Source organism: Salminus brasiliensis, chromosome 9, assembly GCF_030463535.1.
Source record: "Salminus brasiliensis chromosome 9, fSalBra1.hap2, whole genome shotgun sequence".
Taxonomy (NCBI): domain Eukaryota; kingdom Metazoa; phylum Chordata; class Actinopteri; order Characiformes; family Bryconidae; genus Salminus; species Salminus brasiliensis.
The window spans coordinates 24,410,503-24,437,065 of NC_132886.1; the positions used below are offsets into that span (position 1 = coordinate 24,410,503).

A 26,563-nucleotide genomic window follows, 5' to 3' on the forward strand; every position below is an offset into this window, starting at 1 on the left:
ACCCAGTCCAGATGAAGAATGACTGACTCTGGCTTAGGGTCTCTCTGAGGGGGTCCTTCTTTGTGACCCAGACAGGCCCCCTGACAATGTGGCCCCCAAGCATAGACTGAGCGGGTTGTCCAATCTATTCGTGGGTTGTGGAGTTCCAACCAGGGGTAACCCAGCACCAACTGCAGATGAGGTGCCTGAGTCAGGTACAATTCCACCTGCTCAGTGTGCGCCCCAATCCGCAGTGTTATTGGTTGGGAGCAATGGGTCACGGGACCAGATCCCACAATCCTCCCATCTATGACATGGACGGGTAGTGGGCGGGTAGAAGGCCGAGACTAGCAGCCTGTGAGCTGTCCACAAAATTGCCTGCAGCCCCAGAATCCACAAAGGCTGTCAGCGATCTATGTTGGGAGGTCCAGGCTGTCTTAGACCTGTCCCCCGGGACGGATCGGGGTGGTAGATGATCAGGTAACCGGGCACCTCCCAGTTGCATGGCCTCAGGAGCCTCCCGTGGTGGGGTTCCCAAGTGGGATTGACTGGCTGCTGGTGCCAAAAACCTGTAGCACAAGGGTTACGTAAGTACTAATTATGTAAAGCTGCTTTGTGACGACAACAGTTGTAGAAAGCGCTATACAAATAAATTTGACTTGACTTGACCTGACTTACATGCTCTTTCTCGGGCCTCTGACGTATGCGGTTCTCCAGGCGGATGCACATGTCATAGAGGTCGCAGAGTGTAGAGGGTAGGTCACGAGTGGCCAGCTCGTCCTTCATCTTGCCATTGAGACCTCGCAGACAGATCAGCCTCAAGGCCTCTTCACCCCAAGCACTCTCCGCAGCCTGAGTGCGAAAGTCTATAGCATATTCTGCTACAGAGCGTGCACCCTGCACACTTTGGAGCGCTCTGTGGGGAACCGGGAAGGTTGCTGCTCGAATGCGAGACTGCATTGCAGCAGGAATCCTCTGCATTTGTCTGATTCCCCAGTGTAATACTCAGGTGTAACCAAGTGGGCCTCACGTCCAACCGTGGCTACCTCAGGAGGAGGAGGGAGTGGGACCGGCTGTGCGGCAGTTTAGGGCGGGTCTGTATGGCCTCAGCCTGAACTGTAACCAGCTGGTTCAACCTTACTGTGATTGCCAATAGCAGTTGCTCATGGCGGCTGATGGTTGTAAAGCTTCCTTAATCGGCGCCAACTCTGCTGAGTCCATTGTTGGTCGCACCTTTCTGTTACAGTGTGGTGTGGGGTTTGGAATCAAGTGCAGTGTGTGTGGGTGTACTTATACCATGCCACACAGGTGGGTCTGGTCAGCGTTGATTACCGCTGGGGATTCTGGGGCTTGGAGTTCTTTGCTACAACCCCACCAGCTTTCATGCTTTGCTGGCCAGGCCCCCTGCTGGTGGCTGGCGGTACATGTTGCCTGCTCACAGAAAATGCATGCCAAAATGTACATTTGGAGTTTAGAATCCACTTGGTTCAGAAAACATAAAACACATTTTAAAATGTTTAAGCTGTATACTGAAAGCAGAATTATGCAGGGATTGGTATTTTTTGCTGATGGCCTTTATACAGTTGCAAAGTGCATTCGTTGACAAGTGAAAGAAGTGTGTGAACTGACCCGATAAAGTAATATTACAGAATTCTACGACCAGTAGTGGATTTAAACAATTTAAAGATGGGTGACATGGTCACCTCTGCCCAGAATTGCTCCCATTTTTTTATATTAATGATAGCATGATAGTTCCAGTTTAGTTGATGTCAACCACACCAGAATGTGTCTCAGAACGTTTAATAGCACAAAAACAATGCTTAATCTGAAATACCAGTAAAAGTAATTATTAACTAAACAGAAATCTGAAACAAACTTCAAAACATCATAGATTAGCACTTCTATATACTATACTTCTATACCACAGTATACTGCCACTCACACTGCCATCTTGGTCTTGTTCCAATGTAAGTTTCTTTTCACTGACATGTTCATTTATTGTTTCATAGTAGATAAAGAAGGTCTTGTTTACACAAAATAAATGTAGGTGCCCCTAAACACCCATGCTTGATTATTCCAGGTATTGCTGCCCTCTGCCTAACAATTAAAACACCATACTAGGTAGGGCCTCCCTTTTCTCTCAAAACACCTTATATCTTTGTGTCATAGATTCCACAAGATGTTTGAAACATTTATTCGAGATTATGGTTCATGTTAACATAACTGTGTCACACAATTTAAAAATCTAAAAAAAAAAAAAAACAGTCTAAAATATGCCAAGATAAAATTCCCCACACCATTACACCACCCCCAACAATATCCCATCCACCTCAAACTTCAAAGTGCTACATTCTGAGATGCTTATCTGCTCACCAGTATTATACAGAGAGGTTCGAATCAATCTCCTTTGACCTCTCTCATCAACCAGACATTTCTTTTCACAGAACTGTCGCTCACCAGATATGTTTTCTTTATTGCACCATTGTGAACTCTAGGAACAGTTTTGCTGGAAATCCCAGTTTCTTTTTTTCCATTCTGATATGAACAGTACCAGAAGCTACTGTGGTTGTCTAGATAATTAGATAGATGAGTAGGTGTGCAGGTCTTCCTAATAATGTAACCAGACATGCTTTAGTACTCGGTCTGGAGACCATAAACAAGTAGTCTCGGTCTCCTCTCAATCTCTCGATCTCATAATGGTCTCGGAAATTGTTGTTGAGACCAGCCAAGTCCAGTACGTCTATAATGGCAAGGTACCAGTAACTTTGTGTCTCTTCTGGTCCTCCTTAACTACTGGTGAATTTCTGTGTATGAGCATGTGTATAATTTTTTTTTATGAATCTGACAAATTCTGCTGCATCCCCCTTTTTAATAAAAACAATCAAACCTTTTATTTGATTTATATTGTTTTAAGCATTTTGAAATGTTTGTTCTGACAGCAGCATTATTAAGGATTAGATGAGCTTTAACTGATACAATGAGTAATTGCATGTACATATATTGACTTAAAGTATAATTAAAAATATTAAATAAATTTCTATCACATTACATTTTGTTTACTCCACATTTTATGTATGTGAAATGTCAAATTTGACATATTAGTAGGTTTTGTAAAAGTATAGCTAAACAGATGATTGCTGTGATACAGATAGATCACAGTAATCCTGTATTCCCACTTACTGTAAGTTCACAGTATACAGATATAATCTTATTGTTTACACCAAATAAGAACGTTAATTAAAGAATGAAAGATATATTTTCCTGGGTTTATATGTAACAAGAATTTACTGTGAAAGTATTGGAACTAGTAAATTACTGTCATTACACAGAGCATGTATTATCATTACAGATTATTACTGTAAGTGTACATCTGACTTTGGCTACATCACAGTAACTCTGTAATCCTGGTTACACTGATTTCAGAGATTACTGTTGTTGTTTTTTACTGTTAATATTTCATAGTGCTACTGTGCAAAAAATAATGCAACCCATAGCCAGTAATGTAATAATAACAGTGATTTTTTTATTGTGCATTATTGTGCACTATTTTTTAGACATCTCTTGTTAGTTTTAGTTCAAAGCTAAGAAAAAAAACAACCCTTTGTAGTAGTCAATGTACAATGTAATTGTAATCAATGTAATCAATGTGGTCCAATGATAACACCATGCAACCAAACCCAAGTTGTTTTTATTAACTTAATTAACTTATAAACTTGTTGTATTCATTTGTGTCCAGCTATGCTTAAATTATGGACTAACAGAAGACTGAAGACCTCTTGCCACATTCCCTACCTTAACATATCAACTAAACCTTTTGAACTGAATGAGGTGTGTATTTACAGTATATCAACACAACATTAGCTATCCACCTGAAGCCTGAGACTATGGCCGAATCAGAACAAACTCAACATTAGTGCCAGAAAGAGATAACACTTGTATTGTTCATGTTGTGAAAAAGTAGCAGGTACATATCACAGTTTGTATGAGTTACAGTATGAAACAAGATTCTGTTATAAAATGAAAAATGATATATACAGAAAACTGAATGATTTCAGTAAGTTTATTCTACTGACATATCTTCACCTGTGCATACACAGGCTGATCACTGCTGTTCTTTGCTCTGCTTCTTCTTGAGGAGCAAGGCTGAGAAAAACTCAGAGCTGCATAGTTCAGGTCACCAGTGTCCTCTGTCTGACAGATGCCGCAACCAAGCACGTAGCATGTTAAACATACAGAACAAAACACACATTTGACAAAATGATATATTTATCTTAAGAATTTTAGTTAGAATGACAAATTTAGTTCTTAGTAAGGGGATAAATATGATTCTATCAAGCTATACATATCTTATTTACAATAACATTGCATTTAAAAATTGTAATAAAAAAAAAGAGATAAGTTTCTGTATTTTAAGTCAGAAAAAAACAAAAAGAAAAATAATCACCAGGTTTACTTCAGTTTGGAGACCTTCAGCAGCACCTTTAAAAAATGATAAGCATATCAATCGAATATTGAAGTACAATGTGTAATTTTACAGTGTTTGTTGTATAAAACTTACCTTTATGTTGACTGCTGTGTAATTTTCGGTACAGAAATAAAACCACAACTATGAATATAATGTTTGATGCTGCTAAAACAATAACAAGTGAGTCCAAAAATCGATTCTCTATAAAAAAAAAAAAAGAAAAGCAATGAGATCTTTATCATTTAATCAAAATTTCTGCTTAACTTTATACAAAAAATAGAAGAAAATAGGAACTGTATTAACTTCTTACATGTTTTCCGATTTTTCAAATTTAGTGTTTAAGAAGCAAAAGAGCTGCATTTTGGTCTCATTTCATATCAAGTGTTCCTAATAACTGTTTAATTACAAGTTTTACAATATATCATTATTGTCATGCAACAACCCTTCATCTCTATTTTTCCCAATTTATATAATGTGAATCAGGCAATTATTCTTTACATTGTGTCAAACTTGCAAGATCAATGGATTAATAGAAATGTTAAAAAATGTCTTACATTTACATTTATGGCATTTAGCAGACGCTCTTATCCAGAGCGACTTACAAAGTGCTTTGCTATTTACCTAAGAAAAACCTCAGCTAGTTTAAATAGACTAATAATTCAAAAGATACCTCTAAGCTTAGACATTACTAAACACAAGACAATAAGGTGACCATAGCACTCTATTCGTCCAAGTACTCTCGGAAGAGGTGGGTCTTCAGCCTGCATTTGAAGACAGCGAATGACTCGGCCGTTCAGACACCCAAGGGAAGCTCGTTCCACCACTTAAATCAAAGCCTTTTTACACTTTGATTGTCATTTTTAATGTGAGGGCGATGACATTTAACAACAGTGTAATTCCTGATAATGTATTTCATAGATGCATTGATGTCTTCACTGTTTGAGATGGATTTGAGCAGTACAATTCACAATACACAAATGTACATACTTCAGTTTTGATTTTGGTAATAACTGTAATGCTGTAATGGAATATTTTGTCTTATGGACACAATGTCTAAAATGGTCAATGTAATTACATTTGTATAAACTGCTGATTTCCAACAAGACCTTTCTGATTACAAGAGGATTTTAAAACAGTTATTCCACTGTACCTACATAATAACCTTATAGCTATCATAGTGATATTATATTATAAAATAAAACGTCTTGACAAAAAATATTTTCTAAGTGCATTTTATTTTTAAATGCACTTAGTTTCAGTGGTGTGTTAGAGACAGGGAATTCAGGTATTGCTTTTGGGGTAGTATAAAACATATGTTAAAGAAATAGACAGCGGCAATAAGTTTACTAAATTAGGAAAACTTGTCTCGTCTTGTGCAGACACAGCTTAAGCATTGTAATAATACATCTGATTGCATTGTTAGAAAAGCAGCTGCTCATTTACATTTAATTACATTCACCATTTTAGACATGTGTAATTGTGAATTTATCTATACAATTACTTTTTTTGCATGTATTAAGAAATTCCACCATGTTTATGGTTTGCATCTGGGTTGGCCTATTTATTTATTTATTTCAAAAGATAAAAAAAATATGATCTTACCTACAAAGTCCAGTTTAGTTCCATTTCCAAACAGTATCTCTCCACATGCAGCTACAGCACAGTAGTAAGTTCCAGCATCAGAGAGGCTGAGGTTCTTCTTGGGGAGTTTGTAGACACAGCTCTGTGTAGGAGAACCAGTCTCAGATCTTTCCTCACACTGATCACTCCTGTTTCCATGAGTGTAGATGAGTCCTGGATGAGAGTCCCCTGATCCATGTTTGAACCAGTACACACTGGGATCTTCTGCAGAGTTATTTGTGAGTATTGAGCACTGCAGAGTTGTATTGCCTCCCAGTTGGACTGGATCTGATGCGGCATGTTGAAGAACAGTGTAGTGACTTGAAGTTGCACCTAAAAAAAAAAAAAAAAAAAAGAACAGGTGCTCCAATTACAAATGAAAATGAAGATGTAGGGTTAAAATGTCAAAAGTATGTAGTAATCAGATACGCACCTTTGAGGACTAAAACTGTGCAGTCTGATAATGCAATATTTGAATAATATGAAGCTGCACAGATATACGTTGCTGAATCAGATGGCTCTGCATGTAGGATATTCAGAGTAAAACTGCTTTTTCCTTGTGATGCATGAAAGCGGCCACTCTTCTCAAAACCATTGTAAAATTGTGTAACAGAACTAAAACTAGAAGTGATGAGAACTGGCTGTTCTTCTGGAATCTTTTTCAACCATGAAATCACTCGTGCATCAGAATATGAAAACGAACAAGTCAGACTGACATTTTTCCTCTTCTGAGTGACCTTCAGTCCATCTGGGCAAGCAATGTCTACATTTGATGCCCCTCCTAAAAAGGTGAAAATCTATTACTGTTTTAAAAATATATTACAATACAATACATAGCAATACAAAAGGAATATCATTAGTATTATATGTAAAAAAAATAAATAATTACTCTTAAACATTACCTAATTCTGTTGTGAACAGCACAGTTACATAAAATCCAATCATTGCCAACTTCTTCAAGTAATACATTTTCTGAAAAAAAAATGTGTATACAGTCAAGATGTATGACTACAAAAGTAAACAAAAATATATTTAACATTTATTTTTTTTACTTACATTTCCTGTAGGACAATGGTTATCTTCCAAAATGTAGCTACACAAGCATTACTCTGTCTGAAAATTTTGTCCAAGCATGACTTTATAATTCTCTGCTGACAGCTGATTGGCTTCCAGAACAGCATGACAGGAAGCTGAAATGGGCCACACAGATCACTGAGCTCAAATATGGAACTTAAATTGCTGAGTGATAGACCTGTTTTGGCCAAAGCCAAAATTACACCAAACTAAACAACTGGATTTGAAATATGAATGCCAGATGAAGTTTCTGTCTTTAAATATAGAAGCAAACATAGAGGCACATGAATTAAACTACATTTTCTGAAGACAATCTTAAGCAATTTCCAAGTGATCACTACGGTGTTGCCACATGGTTACTTTAGTATTTAAGATGGTTTCTAGGTAGTTGCTGAGCATTTTCTAAGATTTTCTAATGATTACTAGGGTGGTGGTTGGTGGTTGATGTGGTGTTTGTAATGTGGAATTAATGTAATGTATTACAATGGCATTTTAGGTAGTTGGATGGATATGGTTTGGTAGTTGTTGAGGTCCCCTAGGCAGATGCTAGGATGTCATAGAAATTACAGATTTTATGTTCCTTTGTAAGCATTTCTCAGAAAATGAGTGTTTGAATTCTAGCATGACCATTGGTCCGTTCTACTAAAAAGCTTGAATATGGTAAAAAAGCAAAAAAATAAAAGTTTTTGCTAGTTTTAAATTCCTTATATTGAAATGATTTTAATTCTTATGGTTATTTGGATTCACATTGTCATGCTAAGCTATGGAGAAAAGTATGTTGTGCTGCTTATATAGAAATCATAAAGAAGGTTTAGAAAGCATATTTATGACTGAGTGTATAGCAATAACCACAGTCAAGATGTTACACATCGACTCAACTGCAGTAGATGGTGGACTATTGAAGCTTCCGACCACATCAAATGATGATGCTAAACAGACCTTTAACACCTTCTAAAAAAAAAAAAAAAAAACTCTACAGACAATGGAACAATGAAAACACACCAAACTCTAAGAGGAATTTAAAGTTCTTTTCCCGATTTAAAAACCTGACTTATTAATATCAGTTTGATAATACTTGCCAAATAATTTACAGCTGTTACTACATTATACTTTAAATGTGAAAAAGAAAATACTACTGAAATACCAGATACAGAACAGTAATATGTTGGACGGAACCAGTGTTACAATGTGGGTCAGCATAATACTTAAAAGTATTTGGATGTAAATTCTTTGCAGTCAATGACTGCCTGAAGTCTACAACCCATAGTCATCAATAAATGCTGAGCTCTTTCCCTGAGATGCCTGGCAGTCTGTATTTCCTGCTTGTTTGTGGTTCTCTCTGCGTTCCGTCTTTGACTGACTCAACATTATTTAATTGCTATAAGAGTTCGTTTATATCTGGTGTTTTTAATGATCAAATCTTCAAGATTTCATTTGTCTGCATGAAAAGCCAGGAGTAAACACCTGGATCATTCACTGAAATGGCAGTTATCCATTTGCCTGTGGAAAGTTCTAAGTAGCTTCAGTCACTAATTGCCAAGACTCTCACTTTTCAGACACACACTGATCAATATGCTCCTGAGGACCCACTCATACCTAGAAGAAGTCAAAACCACAGTAAGGATCATGTTCTCCAATTTCCAATTTCTGCCTTCAACACCCTCTGTCTCTCAGGAAGGTAAATCACCTGCAGCTTGTCATTGGCAAAACAAAGAACTAGTGATGGATGTCCGGCATGTTAGGGGTGCTGTGAAACCACTGATAATTTAAAGGAAATAGTTTAGTCCTACACATACAGTAGGGCCCTCCTAGATAAGAAAGTTAAGCTTAGAGTAAGCTCTTCTTTCTACAGAAGCTTAGGTCAGTTTGCTCAGAAGGATAATAGGGTTATTCTATTAGTCTGTTGTGACCAAGTGTTCTTTTCAATGCTGGGGGAGCAGCGCCACCACAAGGCATTAATATCACAATTAACACAGGAAACCAATGAGAATAGCCAGCGGCTTTACAGGAGTCACAATCTGTATTGCTGGAAGAAATGACATAGAAGTTTCTGGACAATTCTGCCCATTTCCTCAAGGGTGCGATATACAGGACTACTTTCAGCCACTGGCTCTTTCAGCCACTGATTTGAGCTACTGATACAGGTGACTACAACACTCTACAACACTGAATATGCAAGCCAAAATGTACATTTGGAGTTCCACTTGGTTCAGGAAACATAAAACACATTTCAAAATGTTTAAGCTGTATACTGAAAGCAGAATTATGCAGGGATTGGTATTTTTTGCTGATGGCCTTTATACAGTTGCAAAGTGCATTCGTTGACAAGTGAAAGAAGTGTGTGAACTGACCCGATAAAGTAATATTACAGAATTCTACAGAAATATGACCAGTGGCGGATTTAAAGATAGGTCACCTCTGCCCAGAATAGCTGCCAATTTTCTGTATCAATAATAGCATGATAGTTCCATCTCAGTTTAGTTGATGTCAACCACACCAGAATGTTTAGGAACGTGTAATAGCACAAAAACAATGCTTAATCTGAAATACTAGTAAAAATACTTATTAACTAAACAGAAATCTGAAACAAACTTCAAAACATCATAGATTAGCACTTCTATATACTATACTTCTATACCACAATATACTGCCACTCACACCGCCATCTTGGTCTTGTCTCAATGTAAGTTTCTTTTCACTGACATGTTCATTTATTGTTTCATAGTTATAAAATAGGTCTTGTTCACACAAAATACATTTAGGTGCCCCTGAACACCCATGCTTGATTATTCCAGGTATTGCTGCCCTCTGCCTAACAATTAAAACACCATACTAGGTAGGGCCTCCCTTTTCTCTCGCCTTATATCTTTGTGTCATGGATTCCACAGGATGTTTGAAACATTTATTTGAGATTATGGTTTATGTTTACATCACTGTGTCATACAATTTCAGCAGATTTTTCAGCAGCACTTTCATGCTGCAAATATTCCATTTTACCACATACCAAAGATGTTCTGGATTCAGATCAGAGAACTGGGAGGGCCACTGAAAAACACTGAACTCATTTTGACTGTGGCATTCAAGCATTGATTATTTAGTATTAATCAGTCTAAAATATGCCAAAATAAAATTCCCCACACCATTACACCACCCCAACAATATCCCATCCACCTTAAACTTCAATGTGCTACATTCTGAGCTGCTTATCTGCTCACCAGTATTATACAGAGAGGTTCGAATCAATCTCCTTTGACCTCTCTCATCAACCAGGCATTTCTTTTCACAGAACTGTCGCTCACCAGATATGTTTTCTTTATTCCACCATTCTGAACTCTAGGAACAGTTGTGCTGGAAATCCCAGTTTCTTTTTTCCATTTTGAAGGGTGATGTGGACAGTACCAGAAGCTACTGGCTCCAATCTGCATGACTTTGTAAATTGTAATGGTTCTACATGATGTGGTTGTCTAGATAATTGGATAGATGAGTAGGTGTGCAGGTCTTCCTAATAAAGTGATCAGACATGCTTTAGTACTCTGGTCTGGAAACCATAAACAAGCAGTCTCGGTCTCCTCTCAATCTCTCGATCTCATAATGGTCTCGGGGTGAGGTGGACTCAGAAATTGTTGTTGAGTATGTCTGTAATGGCAGGGTAACAGTAACTTTGTTTCTGTTGTGTTCGCACTTTACGTCTTCCTCCTTAACTACTGGTGAATTTCTGTGCATGTGCATGTGCAAGAATTTTTTTTATGAATCTGACAAATTCTGCTGCTTCCCCCTTTTTTAATAAAAACAGCATTTTATTTGATTTATATTGTTGTAAGCATTTTGAAAATAATTTTGAAATGTTTGTTCTGACAGCAGCATTATTAAGGATTAGATGAGCTTTAACTGATACAATGAGTAATTGCATGTACATATATTGACTTAAAGTGTAATTAAAAATATTAAATCAATTTCTATCAAATTACATTTTGTTTAGTCCACATTTGAATGTATGTGAAATGTCAAATGTTACATATTAGTAGGTTTTGTAAAAGTATAGCTAAACTAAAATTCACGAAATACATTCTATAAATGTACTGTTATCTATGTATACTGACAGTAAAACACAGATGATTGCTGTGTTACAGATAGATCACAGTGTTTACACCAAATAAGAACATTAATTAATGAATAAAATATATATTTTCTTGGGTTTATATGTAACGAGAATTTACTGTGAAAGTATTGCAACTAGTAATTTACTGTCATTACACAGAGGATGTATTATCAGTACAGGTTATTACTGTAAGTGTAAATCTGACTTTGGCTACATTATAGTGATTCTATAATCCTGGTTACACTGATTTCAGAGATTACTGTTGTTGTTGTTTTTTTTTTTTACTGTTAATGTTTCACAGTACTACTGTGCAAAAAATAATGCAACCAGTAGCCAGTAATGTAATATTAATCGTGATTCTTTTATAGTGCATTATTGTGCACTTCTTTTTAGACATCTGTTGTTAGTTTTAGTTCAAAGCTAAGAAAACAAAACACCCTTTGTAGTAGTCAATGTACAATGTAATTGTAATCAATGTAATCCAAAGACAGTGTAATCAATGTGGTCCAATGATAACATCATGCAACCAAACCCAAGTTGTTTTTATTAACGTTATAAATGTTGTATTCATTTGTGTCCAGCTATGCTTAAATTATGGACTAACAGAGGACTGAAGCCCTCTTGCCACATTCCCTACCTTAACATATCAACTAAACCTTTTGAATTGAATGAGGTGTTTATTTACAGTATATCAACACAACATTAGCTATCCACCTGAAGCCTGAGACTATGGCCGAATCAGAACAAATAGATAACACTTGTATTATTCATGTTGTGAAAAAGTAGCAGGTACAAATCACAGTTTGTATGATTTACAGTATAAAACAAGATTCTGTTATGAAATGAAAAATGATATATACAGAAAAACTGAAATTATGATTTCACTAAGTTTATTCTACTGATGTATCTTCACCTGTGCATACACAGGCTGATCACTGCTGTTCTTTGCTCTGCTTCTTCTTGAGGAGCGAGGCTGAGAAAAACTCAGAGCTGCATAGTTCAGGTCACCAGTGTCCTCTGTCTGACAGATGCCACAACCAAGCACGTAGCATGTTAAACATACAGAACAAAACACAGATTTGACAAAATGATATATTTATCTTAAGAATTTTAGTTAGAATGATAAATTTAGTTCTTAGTAAGGGGATGAATATGAGTCTATCAAGCTATACATATCTTATTTACAATAACATTGCATTTAAAAATTGTAAAAAAAAAAAAAAAGTTTCTGTATTTTAAGTCAGAAAAAACGAAAAAAGAAAAATAATCACCAGGTTTACTTCAGTTGGGAGACCTTCAGCAGCACCTTTAAAAAATTATAAGCATATCAATCAAATATTGAAGTACAATGTGTAATTTTACAGTGTTTGTTGTATAAAACTTACCTTTATGTTGAGTGCTGTGTAATTTTCGGTACAGAAATAAAACCACAACCATGAATATAATGTTTGATGCTGCTAAAACAATAACAATAGAGTCCAAAAATCGATTCTCTATAAAAAAAAAGAAAAGAAATAAGATCTTTATCATTTAATCAAAATTTCTGCTTAGCTTTATACAAAAAATAGAAGAAAATAGGAACTGTATTAACTTCTTACATGTTTTCCGATTTTTCTAATTTAGTGTTTAAGAAGCAAAAGAGCTGCATTTTGGTCTCATTTCATATAAAGTGTTCCTAATAACTGTTTAATTACACATTTTACAATATATCATTGTTGTCATGCAAAAACCCTGTATCTCTAGTTTTCCCAATTTATATAATGTGAATCAGGCAATTATTCTTTACATTGTGTCAAACTTGCAAGATGAATGGAATAATAGAAATGTTCCAAAATGTCTTAAATCAAAGCCTTTTAACACTGACTTTCATTGTAAATTTTTTAGTGTGAGGGCGATGACATTCAACAACAGTTTAATTCCTGATAATGTATTTCACAGATGCATTCATGTCTTCACTGCTTCGCTGTTTGAGATGGATTTGAGCAGTACAATTCACAATACACAAATGTACATACTTCAGTTTTGATTTTTGTAATAACTGTAATGCTGTAATGGAATATTTTGTCTTATAGACACAACGTCTTAAATGGTCAATGTAATTACATTTGTATAAACTGCTGATTTCCAACAAGACCTTTCTGATTACAAGAGGATTTTAAAACAGTTATTCCACTGTACCTACATAATAACCTCATGGCTGTCACAGTGATATTATATTATAAAATAAAACGTCTTGACAAAAAATATTTTCTAAGTGCATTTTATTTTTAAGTGCACTTAGTTTCAGTGGTGTGTTAGAGACAGGGAATTCAGGTATTGCTTTTGGGGTAGTATAAAACATATATGTTAAAGAAATGGACAGCGGCAATAAGTTTACTAAATTAGGAAAACTTGTTTCGTCTTGTGCAGACACAGCTTAAGCATTGTAATAATACATCTGATTGTATTGTTAGAAAACAGCTGCTCATTTACATTTAATTACATTTACCATTTTATACATGTGTAATTGTGAATTCATCTATACCGTTACTTTTTTTGCATGTATTGAGAAACTCCACCATGTTTATGGTTTGCATATGGGTTGGCCTATTTATTTATTTATTTATTTCAAAAGATTAAAAAAATATCTGATCTTACCTACAAAGTCCAGTTTAGTTCCATTTCCAAACAGTATCTCTCCACATGCAGCTACAGCACAGTAGTAAGTTCCAGCATCAGAGGGGCTGAGGTTATTCTTGGGGAGTTTGTAGACACAGCTCTGTGTAGGAGAACCAGTCTCAGAACTTTCCTCACACTGATCACTCCTGTTTCCATGAGTGTAGATGATTCCTGGATGAGACTCTCCTGATCCATGTTTGAACCAGTACACACTGTGATCTCCTGCAGAGTTATTTGTGAGTATTGAGCACTGCAGAGTTGTATTGCCTCCCAGTTGGACTGGATCTGATGCAGGATGTTGAAGAACAGTGTAGTGACTTGAAAGTGCACCTAAAAAAACACTGCTCCAATTAGAAATGAAAATGAAGATGTAGGGTTAAAATGTCAAAAGCATGTAGTAAACAGATACGCACCTTTGAGGACTAAAACTGTGCAGTCTGATAATGCAATATTTGAATAATATGAAGCTGCACAGATATACGTTGCTGAATCAGATGGCTCTGCATGTAGAATATTCAGAGTAAAACTGCTTTTTCCTTGTGATGCATGAAAGCGGCTACTCTTCTCAAAATCATTGTAAAATTGTGCAAAAGAAATAACACTAGAAGTGATGAGAACTGGCTGTTCTCCTGGAATCTTTTTCAACCATGAAATCACTGGTGCATCAGAATATGAAAACGAACAAGTCAGACTGACATTTTCCCCCTTCTGAATGACCTTCAGTCCATCTGGGCAAGCAATGTCTACATTTGATGCCTCTCCTAAAAAAGATGAAAATCTATTACTGTTTAAAAAATATTGCAGACACTATTTTAGACTACACAGCAATACAAAAGGAATATCATTAATATTATATAAAAAAATGAAATAATTACTCTTAAACATTACCTAATTCTGTTGTGAACAGCACAGTTACATAAAATCCAATCATTGCCAACTTCTTCAAGTAATACATTTTCTGAAAAAATGTGTATACAGTCAAGATGTATGACTACAAAAATAAATAAAAATATATTAAAAAAATTTTTTAAACTTACATTTCCTGTAGGACAAAGGTTATCTTCCGAAATGTAGCTACACAAGCATTACTCTGTCTGAAAATTTTGTCCAAGCATGACTTTATAATTCTCTGCTGACAGCTGATTGGCTTCCAGAACAGCATGACAGGAAGCTGAAATGGGCCTCACAGATCACTGAGCATAAATATATAACTTAAATTGCTGAGTGATAGACCTGTTTTGGCCAAAGCCAAAATTACACCAAACTAAACAACTGGATTTGAAATATGAATGCCAGATGAAGTTTCTGTCTTTAAATATAGAAGCAAACATAGAGGTACATGAATTAAACTACATTTTCTGAAGAAAAGCTTAAGCAATTTCCAAGTGATCACTACGGTGTTGCCAGATGGTTACTTTAGTATTTAAGATGGTTTCTAGGTAGTTGCTGAGCATTTTCTAAGATTTTCTAATAATTACTAGGGTGGTGGTTGGTGGTTGCTATGGTGTTTGTAATGTAGCATTAATGTAATGTGTTACAATGGCATTTCAGGCAATTGGATGGATGCGGCTTGGTAGTTGTTGAGGTCCCCTAGGCAGATACTAGGATTTCAAAGCAATTATAGATTTTATGTTTCTTTGTAAGCATTTCTCAGAAAATGAATGTTTGAATTCTGGCATGACCCTTGTTACTTCCTACTAAAAAACAAAAACAAAAAACAAACAAACAAACAAAAAAAACCCTCAAAACCTATATTGAAATGACTTTAATTCTTATGGTTATTTGGATTCACATTATCATGCTAAACTATGGAGAAATATATGTTGTGCTGTATATATATAAATCATAAAGAAGTTATAGAAAGCATATTTATGACTGAGTGTATAGCAATAACCACAGTCAAGATGTCACACATCGACTCAACTGCAGTAGATGGTGGACTATTGAAGCTTCCGACCACATGAAATGATGATGCTAAACAGACATTTAACACCTTCTAAAAAAAACAAAAAACCTCTACAGACAATGGAACAATGAAAACACACTCTAAGATGGATCCAAAGTTACTTTCACTGAATTCCTTACACTGACTTAGTAAATATCAGTTTGATAATACTTGCCAAATAGTTCACAGCTGTTACTACATTATACTTTAAATGTAAAAAAGAAAATACTGCTGAAATACCAGATACAGAACACTAATATCTTGGACAGAACCAGTGTTACAATGTGGGTCAGCATTGATCTGATCTAAAGATCTGACGGAAGTTTGAAGGGGTTTAACAAAAATAGCATTTTACATAATACTTAAAAGTATTTGGATGTAAATTCTTTGCAGTCAATGACTGCCTGAAGTCTACAACCCATAGTCATCAATAAATGCTGAGCTCTTTCCCTGAGATGCTTTGCCTGGCAGTCTGTATTTCCTGCTTGTTTGTGGTTCTTTCTGCGTTCCGTTTTTGACTGACTCAACATTATTTAATTGCTATAAGAGTTTGTTTATATCTGGTGTTTTTAATGATCAAATCTTCAAGATTTCATTTGTCTGCATGAAACGCCAGGAGTAAACACCTGGAACAATCACTAAAATGGCAGTTACCCAATTTGCCTGTGGAAAGTTCTAAGTAGCTTCAGTCACTAATTGCCAAAACTCTCACTTTTCAGACACGCACTGATCAATATGCTCCTGAGGACCCATTCATACCTAGAAGAAGTCAGAACCACAGTAAGGATCATGTTCTCCAATTTCTGCCTTCAACACCCTCTGTCTCTCAGGAGGGTAAATCACCTGCAGCTTGTCATTGGCAAAACAAGGAACTAGTGATGGATTTCCGGCATGTTAGGGGTGCTGTGAAACCACTGATAATTTAAGGGAAATCTGTAGAGATAGTTTAGTCCTACACATACAGTAGGGCCCTCCTAGATAAGACAGTTAAGCTTAGAGTAAGCTCTTCTTTCTACAGACGCTTAGGTCTTTCAGTTTGCTCAGAAGGATAATAGGGTTATTCTATTAGTCTGTTGTGACCAAGTGTTCTTTTCTATGCTGGGGGAGCAGCGCCACCACAAGGCATTAATATCACAATAAACACAAGAAACCAATGAGAATAGCCAATGGCTTCACAAGACTCACAATCTGTATTGCTGGAAGAAACAACACAGAAGACAAGAAAAGTTTCTGGACAATTCTGCCCATTTCCTCAAGGGTGCGATATAGAGGACTACTTTCAGCCACTAGCTCCAACAACATTCTCTGCATGGTGCACCAATCAGGTTCTCAGAACCTACAGTACAATACAGTACAATCTAAATTGCTCACTTTAAGTTGATTATTGATGTCTGATGGCCTCGGCTGTGTTCAACCGTGCTGCCTTTTTGTGCTCTTTCTAGTACAGTAAATGAAAGGTTAAACCACCAAATGCCACTAATTTTGATTGTTAATTGAATATTTATGTACTGATTGTCTAATATTAGTAATTTCAGTTTCCATATGATATATAAATATAATTTAAATGTTTAATGTTTTGAAACTGAAACAGTTATTTGAACATACAATCAGTTCTTGAATCAGTTCTTCTAACCCAGCAGTAGTGATTTGCATATTAGGTTCTATATTTATACCCATTGATGTGAGTGGTTAGCTCAAACAAACTTCCTGTTATGGGAGCGAATCAACTTTCAGCACAGTTATGAAGTTGCTCTTGTAGAATGTTTAAAGGACAGAGTACTTGACACATATTACCCTCATCCCGAATGGTTACTTTTGCTCTTCCAAAACTGTAAGTGAGCTTAATAAACCTGAATCTGATTCATACTTTATACATACACTTAATATATCGCAGTATTAAAAATATTAGGAAACTATTTCTATGCGTGTACAGTCTAAATGAATTTCTAACTGAAATTAGTTTTGTTTCCAGGCAATGATTGGACTATATGTAACAGCTTTGGTCTTAACAGCTTTAGGTACTGTTTTGTTTTTCAGAATTATGGCTCATTTTGTGACCTGCATTTGCTACATTGTCTAATGCACTGCTTTCTTTTGTTTAGGTGGCACTTCAAAGATAGACGTTGCCTGCCCAGATCAGCTGAAATTCATTCATAAAGGGGAAAATATTAGTCTCTACTGTTCATTTTCACATTTTGATGCATCAGTGATTTCATGGTTCAAACAGCCTCCAGGAGAAAAAACTCTTCTCATTGCTAGTTATAGTTCTACTCTGAAATATCATAATGGTTTTGAGAAGAGTGGCCGGTTTATTGCATTACAAGAAAAGGGCAGCTTTACTCTGAATATCCTACATGCAGAACCATCTGATTCAGCAACGTATTTCTGTGCAGTTGCATATTATACAGATATCACATTAGCGGACTGTACAGTTGTAGTCTCAGAGGTAAATGAAGGTCTACTGCTAGTTTTAAGAAACCGACATGAATTTTGTAACCTTCTTTTTCTACATTGTAACCCTACATCTCCACCAACATCTCTATAATCCATTTTATCCACTGTTTAGGTGGACCTGCAAATCAATATGCTGTTTTCCAAAATCCTGTATCAGATCCAGTCCAACTGGGAAGCAATGCCACTTTGCAGTGCTCAGTACTCACAGAAAACTCTGTAGGAGAACACAGTATGTACTGGTTCAGGCATGGGTCAGGAGACTCTCATCCTGGACTCATCTACACTCATAGAAACAGGAGTGATCGGTGTGAGGAAAGCTCTGAGACTGGTTCTCCTACACAGAGCTGTATCTACAAACTCCCCAAGAGAAACCTCAGCCCCTCTGATGCTGGAACTTACTACTGTGCTGTAGCTGCATGTGGAGAGATCATCTTTGGGAATGGAACAAAACAGCGCTTTTTACAACTGTTGTCGTCACAAAGCAGCTGTACATAAATAGTGATTAATAAAAGACAGAGACAAAGAAGAAAGAAGAAAATAACATAAGACACGATGGATCAAAGACCCCCAGTGAGCAAGCCAACGGCGACATTAGCAACTACAGGGCTCAAATTATAGAGGAAACTAAAATGGGAAAAATAGAGATATATGTTTTCCATTGAATAACAGCAATATCTAAACAGCAAAATCTATAAAGCATATGTTTTAATGTTGTACATTCATTTAATATATTTGAATGACATACATGTTTTTTGTTAAAGATTCTGCCGAAAACCATACAGTTCAAGTAAGTCAGGTAATTTATTTTTTATAATTGAATTATTACATTTATTACTATCACAAATGTTTACTTTTAAAAGCTTTAACTTTTTAACTTAAATTACTCATTTGTAACAACTATTTGTTTGCAATTGTTTACAATTTGCAAATGTAAGTAAGTATTAGAAAACCTGTGCGTATATTCAGTCAGCCGTGCATATGTATGCAATTATCAGGTTCAAAATTGTTTTTTTTCTTTCTGAAACTCTTTCTCCAGAAGCCTGTCAATTACTGGGACCGATGACTGTTAAATGCATGAAAACAATTATGGATTTAACTTCAGAAAGATAAAATATATGATTAATGTCTGAATAATTTCAGTCAATGCTGGTTAGAATACACTCTATTGTATTTGTTCGGTGTAAGCTAATGAAGGGGTGATTTAGACCCGCCTGGTAAAATAATATTAAAGCAGTATTGGTTAAATGTTTACCATTCAATTAAAGAGTGCCTAACACATTGCCCTTTAGTCAGTGTAGATTTTAGGACTTTATTTTGGGAAACAAACAGCATCAGAGAAACAATAGACTGGCAGAGCAGTAGACTGTCAGAGCTGTAAGACAGCTGATGCTTTAACCAAAAACAAAGGTTATTATGTGAAATTGTACATCTAAACTTACATTTGCCAACAATGCTTATCTGCTATTCTAATTATTATAATTCTCTATATGTTTACCACATGCTTCTTGTTTGTGTTGTCAATTAGGCTGAAGACACTGGTGACCTGAACTATGCAGCTCTCAGCTTTGCTCATCCTCCCTCCTCAAGAAAAAGCAGAGCAAAGAACAACAGTGATCAGCCTGTTTATGGACAGGCGAAAATCTGTCAGTAGAATAAAATTAGTGTTATAATTACACTTGAAAACTTGGGAAATGAAATACTTTCATTGGATCTACTTCGCAAACTGTATTCAGTTCACATGATATTAATGTATTTTGTCATAAATATTTCCTGTCCCTTTGAACATGTCCATTTCCTGTGATAATATTATTGTTTCCATATATTTGACATGTGTTGGTATTTTTATTTGCATGTGTAATCATAAATACATTTATAATTTGTGACCCTCACAAAAGGATTGTCAAGTGACTGGATGCTCTCTTATTTTGCTTTTACAAAAAAGTGACTTATGATGACAATGATATAGTGTTGAATGAGACATCCTGTGTTCATATTATCCAGCAGTAGGAAAGCTTGAGCAGGGAAATCAGCAGTCTGTGCTGGGTTCTGGAGGATGAACTTAAATGAACAGGACAGAAGTCATTTCAACACTTTAGATTTTTGTGTGCTAATGTCAATGGACCACAATTAACAAATATCACTGCTGTCACTGAGGCATTGACCATCACAGGGGGCAGATTTGTATCTTAGATTTGAAACAGAGAACTATTTATTATTAATCTTTGCCAGGTTGTAACAAGTGTTTTTGTTAAGATAAAAATACATTATAAACCAAACTAGTTTCCTGGACTTGTCATGGAGTTTAATTACAATGTATAAGTAAAACTAACTTGACATTTGGAACAAAGATTATCCATATATTTGCAGTGAGAATGCTGATTGCAGTTCTCTAAAGCACTCGCTGATGCTCACATAAATGTACAAATGACTCCTCTTTAGGTCTATCCCCAAATCTATCCTGGGTGACACAACAGGGATATTATTTTTGTACTGCTTTACAATGTCGATGTTGCAATGATGCAATTTTTGTTACTTTCTTCAAAGTCAAAACTTTAAATACATGTCATTAGTATTTGGTACCATTGCCCTTAAACTGTATGACTTGAGTAAAACATTTTGGATATTCTTCCACAAGCCTCTCAATAGTTGGCAGGAATTTTAGCTCATTCCTCCTGACAGAACTGGTGTAACTAAGCCATGTTTGTAGGCTGCCTTGCTCGCACATGTCTTTTCAGCTTTGCCCATACATTTTCAATAGGATTGAGACCTGGGCTTTGTGATGGCCATTCCAAAACATTGAATATCCTATCCAATTGCGCCCAAGCTTTCATGGTTGCTTCTTGGCTGATGTCTTGAGATGTTGCTTCAGTATTCCCACATAATGTTCTTTCCTCATGATGCCATCTATTTTGTGAAGTGCACCAGTCCCTTCTGCAGCAAAACAACCCCACAACATGATGCTGCCACCCCCGGGTTTCACAGGGATCTCAGGCTTGCAAGCTTCCCCCTTTTTCCTCTAAACGTAATGATGGTCATTATGGACAAAAAGTTAAATTTTACTTTCATCAGAACACAGGGCATGTCTCCAGAAATGAAGGTCTTTGTCCCTGGGTGCAATTACAAACATTAATCTGGCTTTTTTATGTTTCTTTTGGAGTAATGGCATTTTTTTCTGGCAGACCGGCCTTTCAGCCCATGTCGATACAGTACTCGTTTCACTGTGGATAATGACACACTCTTAACATCTTCAGTCAGCATCACAAGGTCTTTGCTTTTGTTCTTGGGTTGACATGCAAATTTCTCATTTTATGTCAGACAGTAAGAAAAAAATGCACATATGTATTTTTATATAGTGTATGTAAACTTCTGGTTTCAACTGTATATTAAAAAATATGTATCCTGCATTTGTTGAAGTAACTGTCTCTGCTGTCTAGAGAAGGCTTTCTACTTGATTTTGAAGCGTTGCTATGGGGATTTGTTTGCATTTAGAAACAAGAGCATTTGTGAGGTCAGGATACTGGATGATCACCACCCTACCTAATCCCCATCTATCATTTCCACTGCTCCACAGCTCAGTGCTGGGGGGCTTTATACTCCTCTAGTCCATACCTGGCATTAGGCGTGGTGCCAGCAGGGTCATGGTTAATCAGAGTCTTATTATTTTGCCAATCCTTGTCTTTAGGTGCTGTTTGTGTGTGCATTTGCACATATATGTCAGCAGGATGCAACTTTAAAGCATTTAGTAGATATTTATTAGATATTCACAAACATTTAGACATATAATGTACCTCTATAACAACTAATCCTATCTTACTGCTAATGACTGAGCATCAGTTTTATATAATATTTTATACTAGTAATTTAAATATCTAGCCAAAACTGGAAATGTAACTTAGATAAGATTAGTTAGCTAAAGTTAGTTTGCTAAACTCTTATAAATAAACAAGCATCAACTAATATTAGCGTTAATTCACACCTGACACAATCTAATTCAGAAAGGTAAAAATGTATTAAAATGTGGCCTTGGTCTAGGGAGAGCTAATGCACAAAGACTGAAGGACTGTACAGAGCTCAGACACAAACATACACACACACACACACACACACACACACACACACACACACACACACACAACCAGTGTGAGTCAACCCATTGTAATATATTTACAAGTCAAATGCCTTAAATCAATCTAAACATTATCTGGAGTTTTAGAAATACAGAGTAAGTGAGAGGTAATCATTTATGCTGCTTCCCAAACCAGCAGCAGTTGTCTGTAATCCAATTCCACCCTCCTATCTGCCACACAAAAAACAGTGCTTAAAAAAAGCTTTCCCCCATTTGGATGTTTTCCCCTGTTACTGCTTTTTATATGGAATCATGGTCAATATAATTTGTTTTTTTAGACAAGAAATCTGACAACAATACAAAAAGCTCTTTAATGTCAAAATGAAATCAGATTTCTACAAAGTACCACAAAACACAGACATTATTTTTACGTACTGTTTAGTCTGGCAGTGTGTGGTGTGATATGTGTAGTATACCAATCATCACTGAAATCCATTACAGTCTGTCAGAGCTGATTTTGGCAGACACAATTATACCTGACAAACGTCTCCCAGAAAAAGTTTTAGTTGTTCATAAAAGCAACCTTTATTGAATCAATTTAAAGAAAAATACTGTGTTGAAAACCCCTAGATTTCTAATTTCTGCCATGGTGTATGTAATCTATTTTGAGGTTAGCGCATGGAGTCAGCCCACAAAAATGTCAACTTTGTTAATGTCAGCTGTTATGGTTTAAATGGTTTAAACAATATAATAATAACAGAGTTGACTAATGTATGATGACTGATGTTCCCATATATGACATGTACCATGCTTTATGAATACATGTATAAAGCATTTTTACTACAGAATTCAATAATACAGGATAACATGTAATTGTTATTTTATCACAGTGCAATATCTTTTTATGTGAAATAGCATTGTTAATTATCTATTAATATTGTCTGAGTAAATGTATATAATATCTAAGAACTGAGTACTTTACTTTTCTTTAGTAATATTTTTCCATACACTTTGTACTGTGGAAAGGAGTTGCTTTAAAACATGTGTTCAGTGACAATAAAACGCATTCACATTCTCACAGTGATTGTCCTACTGATATTATGTTACAAATACATAAAGTGTAATATAACTTAACCATCAGTCATGGTTCTATTGAGAAGTGAATACATTTATTTCAGTTATTCACTTTATTACAGCCTTAATATGCCCAGTTTGAAAATGGATTTCTCTGACAGAACCGTACAGTTTCTATTCCAAAGTCAAAACGCATGTTTTACTACTGTAGCATATGCTCCATGTGTTCTACTGTTAATGGCAGGATTAATGCCCCATCTTATTAAATATTTTCATACAGTCAGTAAGCTAAACTTTGTGCATGTTCAAATGTATCTTACACATAATAACAAGTACTTGATTGTTAATAAACAAAATGTTTTTTTTTTTTTTTTGTAATCAGTTATTTCCAAACACTGGTCATATTTCAGTCAAACATGTCCTAAGAAAATATTTCCTTAAATCTCTTGAAATCTTCGTCAGCCTTCATTAGCAAATATTACATTAGTAAATAAAGGAGAGGGAGTGGAGAAAATTCAGTTCTGTCGGTAATATATGATCTGGGTTTGCTCTTCAGTGTCTTTGATCATCTGCTGTTGTTCACTGGTGAAATTCCCCGCTACAAACTTCAGATAATCAGTGAACCTAATCTGCAGAAAAAGATCTTGTTTTAAAGATTTCACTGTTAACTGAGTAAAAGTGAATAAGAGTGTCTGTAGCTTAAATGTCACAGAAAAATCCAATAAATATAAAATTATTACCTGGTTTACTTGAGCTGTGTGACCATCGGTGACATCTTCAACAAAAAAACAAATAATTCACTTAAATATACCATGTTATTAAGTGTAGAAAAGAATGAAGTGCATTCACTAACAATAGAAAATTAATCATATCAGGCTCAAGTAAACCCCACCTTTGTGATGACTGATGTTTAAATTTCTGCAGAGAAATAAGACTGCAACCACACATATAATGCTTAATGCTGCAAAAGCAATTACGGCTGGGACCAAAACATTGTGTTCTATTAAAAAGAAGGAAAGACAAATATAATTTATTTTAACTCTTCCTTTAACATCACAAAAATAAAACAGGGCATTAAATAGGTACTTTACGTTAAGCACTTTATTATCATTATTATTTTTTTTTTTTTGTAAAAGAAATAGCCATATTAGTGCATGTCATCATTGTTTTACTGTGTTGAAAACAACACAAAACTAGATCATTTTAAAAGATGAACTAGTTAAAAAAAAAAATCTGATCTTACCAACAAAGTCCAGTTTTATTCCATTCCCAAAGATGATCTCTCCACATGCAGCTACAGCACAGTAGTAAGTTCCAGCATCAGAGGGGCTGAGGTTCTTCTTGAGGAGTTTGTAGATACAGCTCTGTGTAGAAGAACCAGTCTCAAAGCTTTTCTTACACTGATCACTCCTGTTTCCATGAGTGTAGATGAGTCCTGGATGAGAGTCTCCTGACCCATGCCTGAACCAGTATACACTGTGATCTCCTGCAGAGTTATTTGTGAGTATTGAGCACTCCAGAGTTGTATTGCCTCCCAGTTGGACTGGATCTGATGCGACATGTTGAAGAACAGTGTAGTGACTTGAAAGTGCATCTAAAAAAAAAAACACTGCTCCAATTACAAATGAAAATGAAGATGTAGGGTTAAAATGTAAAAAGCATGTAGTAATCACATACGCACCTTTGAGGACTAAAACTGTGCAGTCTGATAATGCATTATTTGAATAATATGAAGCTGCACAGATATACGTTGCTGAATCAGATGGCTCTGCATGTAGGATATTCAGAGTAAAACTGCTTTTTCCTTGTGATGCATGAAAGCGGCCACTCTTCTCAAAATCGTTGTAAAATTGTGCAAAAGAACTAAAAATCGAAGTGATGAGAACTGGCTGTTCTCCTGGAGTCTTTTTCAACCATGAAATCACTTTTGCATCAGAATATGAAAACGAACAAGTCAGACTGACATTTTTCCCCTTCTGAGTGACCTTCAGTCCATCTGGGCAAGCAATGTCTACATTTGATGCCTCTCCTAAAAAAGTGAAAATCTATTACTGTTTTAAAAATATGTTACAATACAATACATATTATTAAAGGAATATTATTAGTATTATATATATAAAAAATAAATAATTACTCTGAAACATTACCTAATTCTGTTGTGAACAGCACAGTTACATAAAACCCAATCATTGCCAACTTCTTCAAGTAATACATTTTCTGAAAAAAAAAATGTGTATACAGTCAAGATGTATGACTACAAAAGTAAATAAAAATATATTTAACATTTATTTTTTTTACTTACATTTCCTGTAGGACAATGGTTATCTTCCAAAATGTAGCTACACAAGCATTACTCTGTCTGAAAATTTTGTCCAAGCATGACTTTATAATTCTCTGCTGACAGCTGATTGGCTTCCAGAACAGCATGACAGGAAGCTGAAATGGGCCACACAGATCACTGAGCTCAAATATGGAACTTAAATTTCTGAGTGATAGACCTGTTTTGGCCAAAGCCAAAATTACACCAAACTAAACAACTGAATTTGAAATATGAATGCCAGTTGAAGTTTCTGTCTTTAAATATAGAAGCAAACATAGAGGCACATGAATTAAATTACATTTTCTGAAGAAAAGCAATTGCTTAAGCAATTTCCAAGTGATCACTACGGTGTTGCCACATGGTTACTTTAGTATTTAAGATGGTTTCTAGGTAGTTGCTGAGCATTTTCTAAGATTTTGTAATGATTACTAGGGTGGTGGTTGGTGGTTGATATGGTGTTTGTAATGTGGCATTAATGTAATGTGTTACAATGGCATTTTAGGTAGTTGGATGACTATGGTTTGGTAGTTGTTGAGGTCCCCTAGGCAGATGCTAGGATGTCATAGAAATGACAGATTTTATGTTCCTTTGTAAGCATTTCTCAGAAAATGAATGTTTGAATTTTAGCATGACCATTGGTTCTTCCTACTAAAAAGCTTGAATATGGTAAAAAAGCAAAAAAAAAAAAAAAAAAAAAAAAAAAATTAAATACCTTATATTGAAATGATTTTAATTCTTATGGTTATTTGGATTTACATTGTCATGCTAAACTATGGAGAAACGTATGTTGTGCTGTATATATAGAAATC

At 35.6% G+C, this 26,563-nt stretch overlaps 4 protein-coding genes across 4 annotated transcripts; 1 reads left to right on the forward strand and 3 right to left on the reverse strand.

Moving 5' to 3' along the window:
• Positions 1-4,044: 4,044 nt before the first annotated feature.
• On the reverse strand, positions 4,045-7,033 carry LOC140562737 (uncharacterized). The gene is made up of 4 exons (XM_072688598.1): positions 6,967-7,033; positions 6,498-6,845; positions 6,051-6,397; positions 4,045-4,170 (listed from the first exon to the last, which is right to left on the reverse strand). The coding sequence occupies exons 1-4, from the start codon at positions 7,031-7,033 to the stop codon at positions 4,045-4,047; spliced, it is 888 nt and encodes a 295-aa protein (XP_072544699.1).
• A 5,136-nt stretch (positions 7,034-12,169) lies between these two features.
• On the reverse strand, positions 12,170-14,850 carry LOC140562738 (fibroblast growth factor receptor-like 1). The gene is made up of 5 exons (XM_072688599.1): positions 14,784-14,850; positions 14,309-14,656; positions 13,875-14,225; positions 12,623-12,730; positions 12,170-12,210 (listed from the first exon to the last, which is right to left on the reverse strand). The coding sequence occupies exons 1-5, from the start codon at positions 14,848-14,850 to the stop codon at positions 12,170-12,172; spliced, it is 915 nt and encodes a 304-aa protein (XP_072544700.1).
• A 2,795-nt stretch (positions 14,851-17,645) lies between these two features.
• LOC140562739 (uncharacterized) lies at positions 17,646-19,945 on the forward strand. Its single transcript, XM_072688600.1, has 5 exons — positions 17,646-17,671; positions 18,100-18,296; positions 18,407-18,781; positions 19,056-19,081; positions 19,820-19,945. The coding sequence occupies exons 1-5, from the start codon at positions 17,646-17,648 to the stop codon at positions 19,943-19,945; spliced, it is 750 nt and encodes a 249-aa protein (XP_072544701.1).
• A 4,003-nt stretch (positions 19,946-23,948) lies between these two features.
• On the reverse strand, positions 23,949-25,648 carry LOC140562740 (uncharacterized). The gene is made up of 6 exons (XM_072688601.1): positions 25,582-25,648; positions 25,116-25,463; positions 24,678-25,028; positions 24,327-24,434; positions 24,175-24,209; positions 23,949-24,063 (listed from the first exon to the last, which is right to left on the reverse strand). Exons 1-6 carry the CDS (start codon positions 25,646-25,648, stop codon positions 23,950-23,952), a joined length of 1,023 nt encoding a protein of 340 aa, XP_072544702.1. The 3' UTR covers position 23,949.
• Positions 25,649-26,563: the final 915 nt, after the last annotated feature.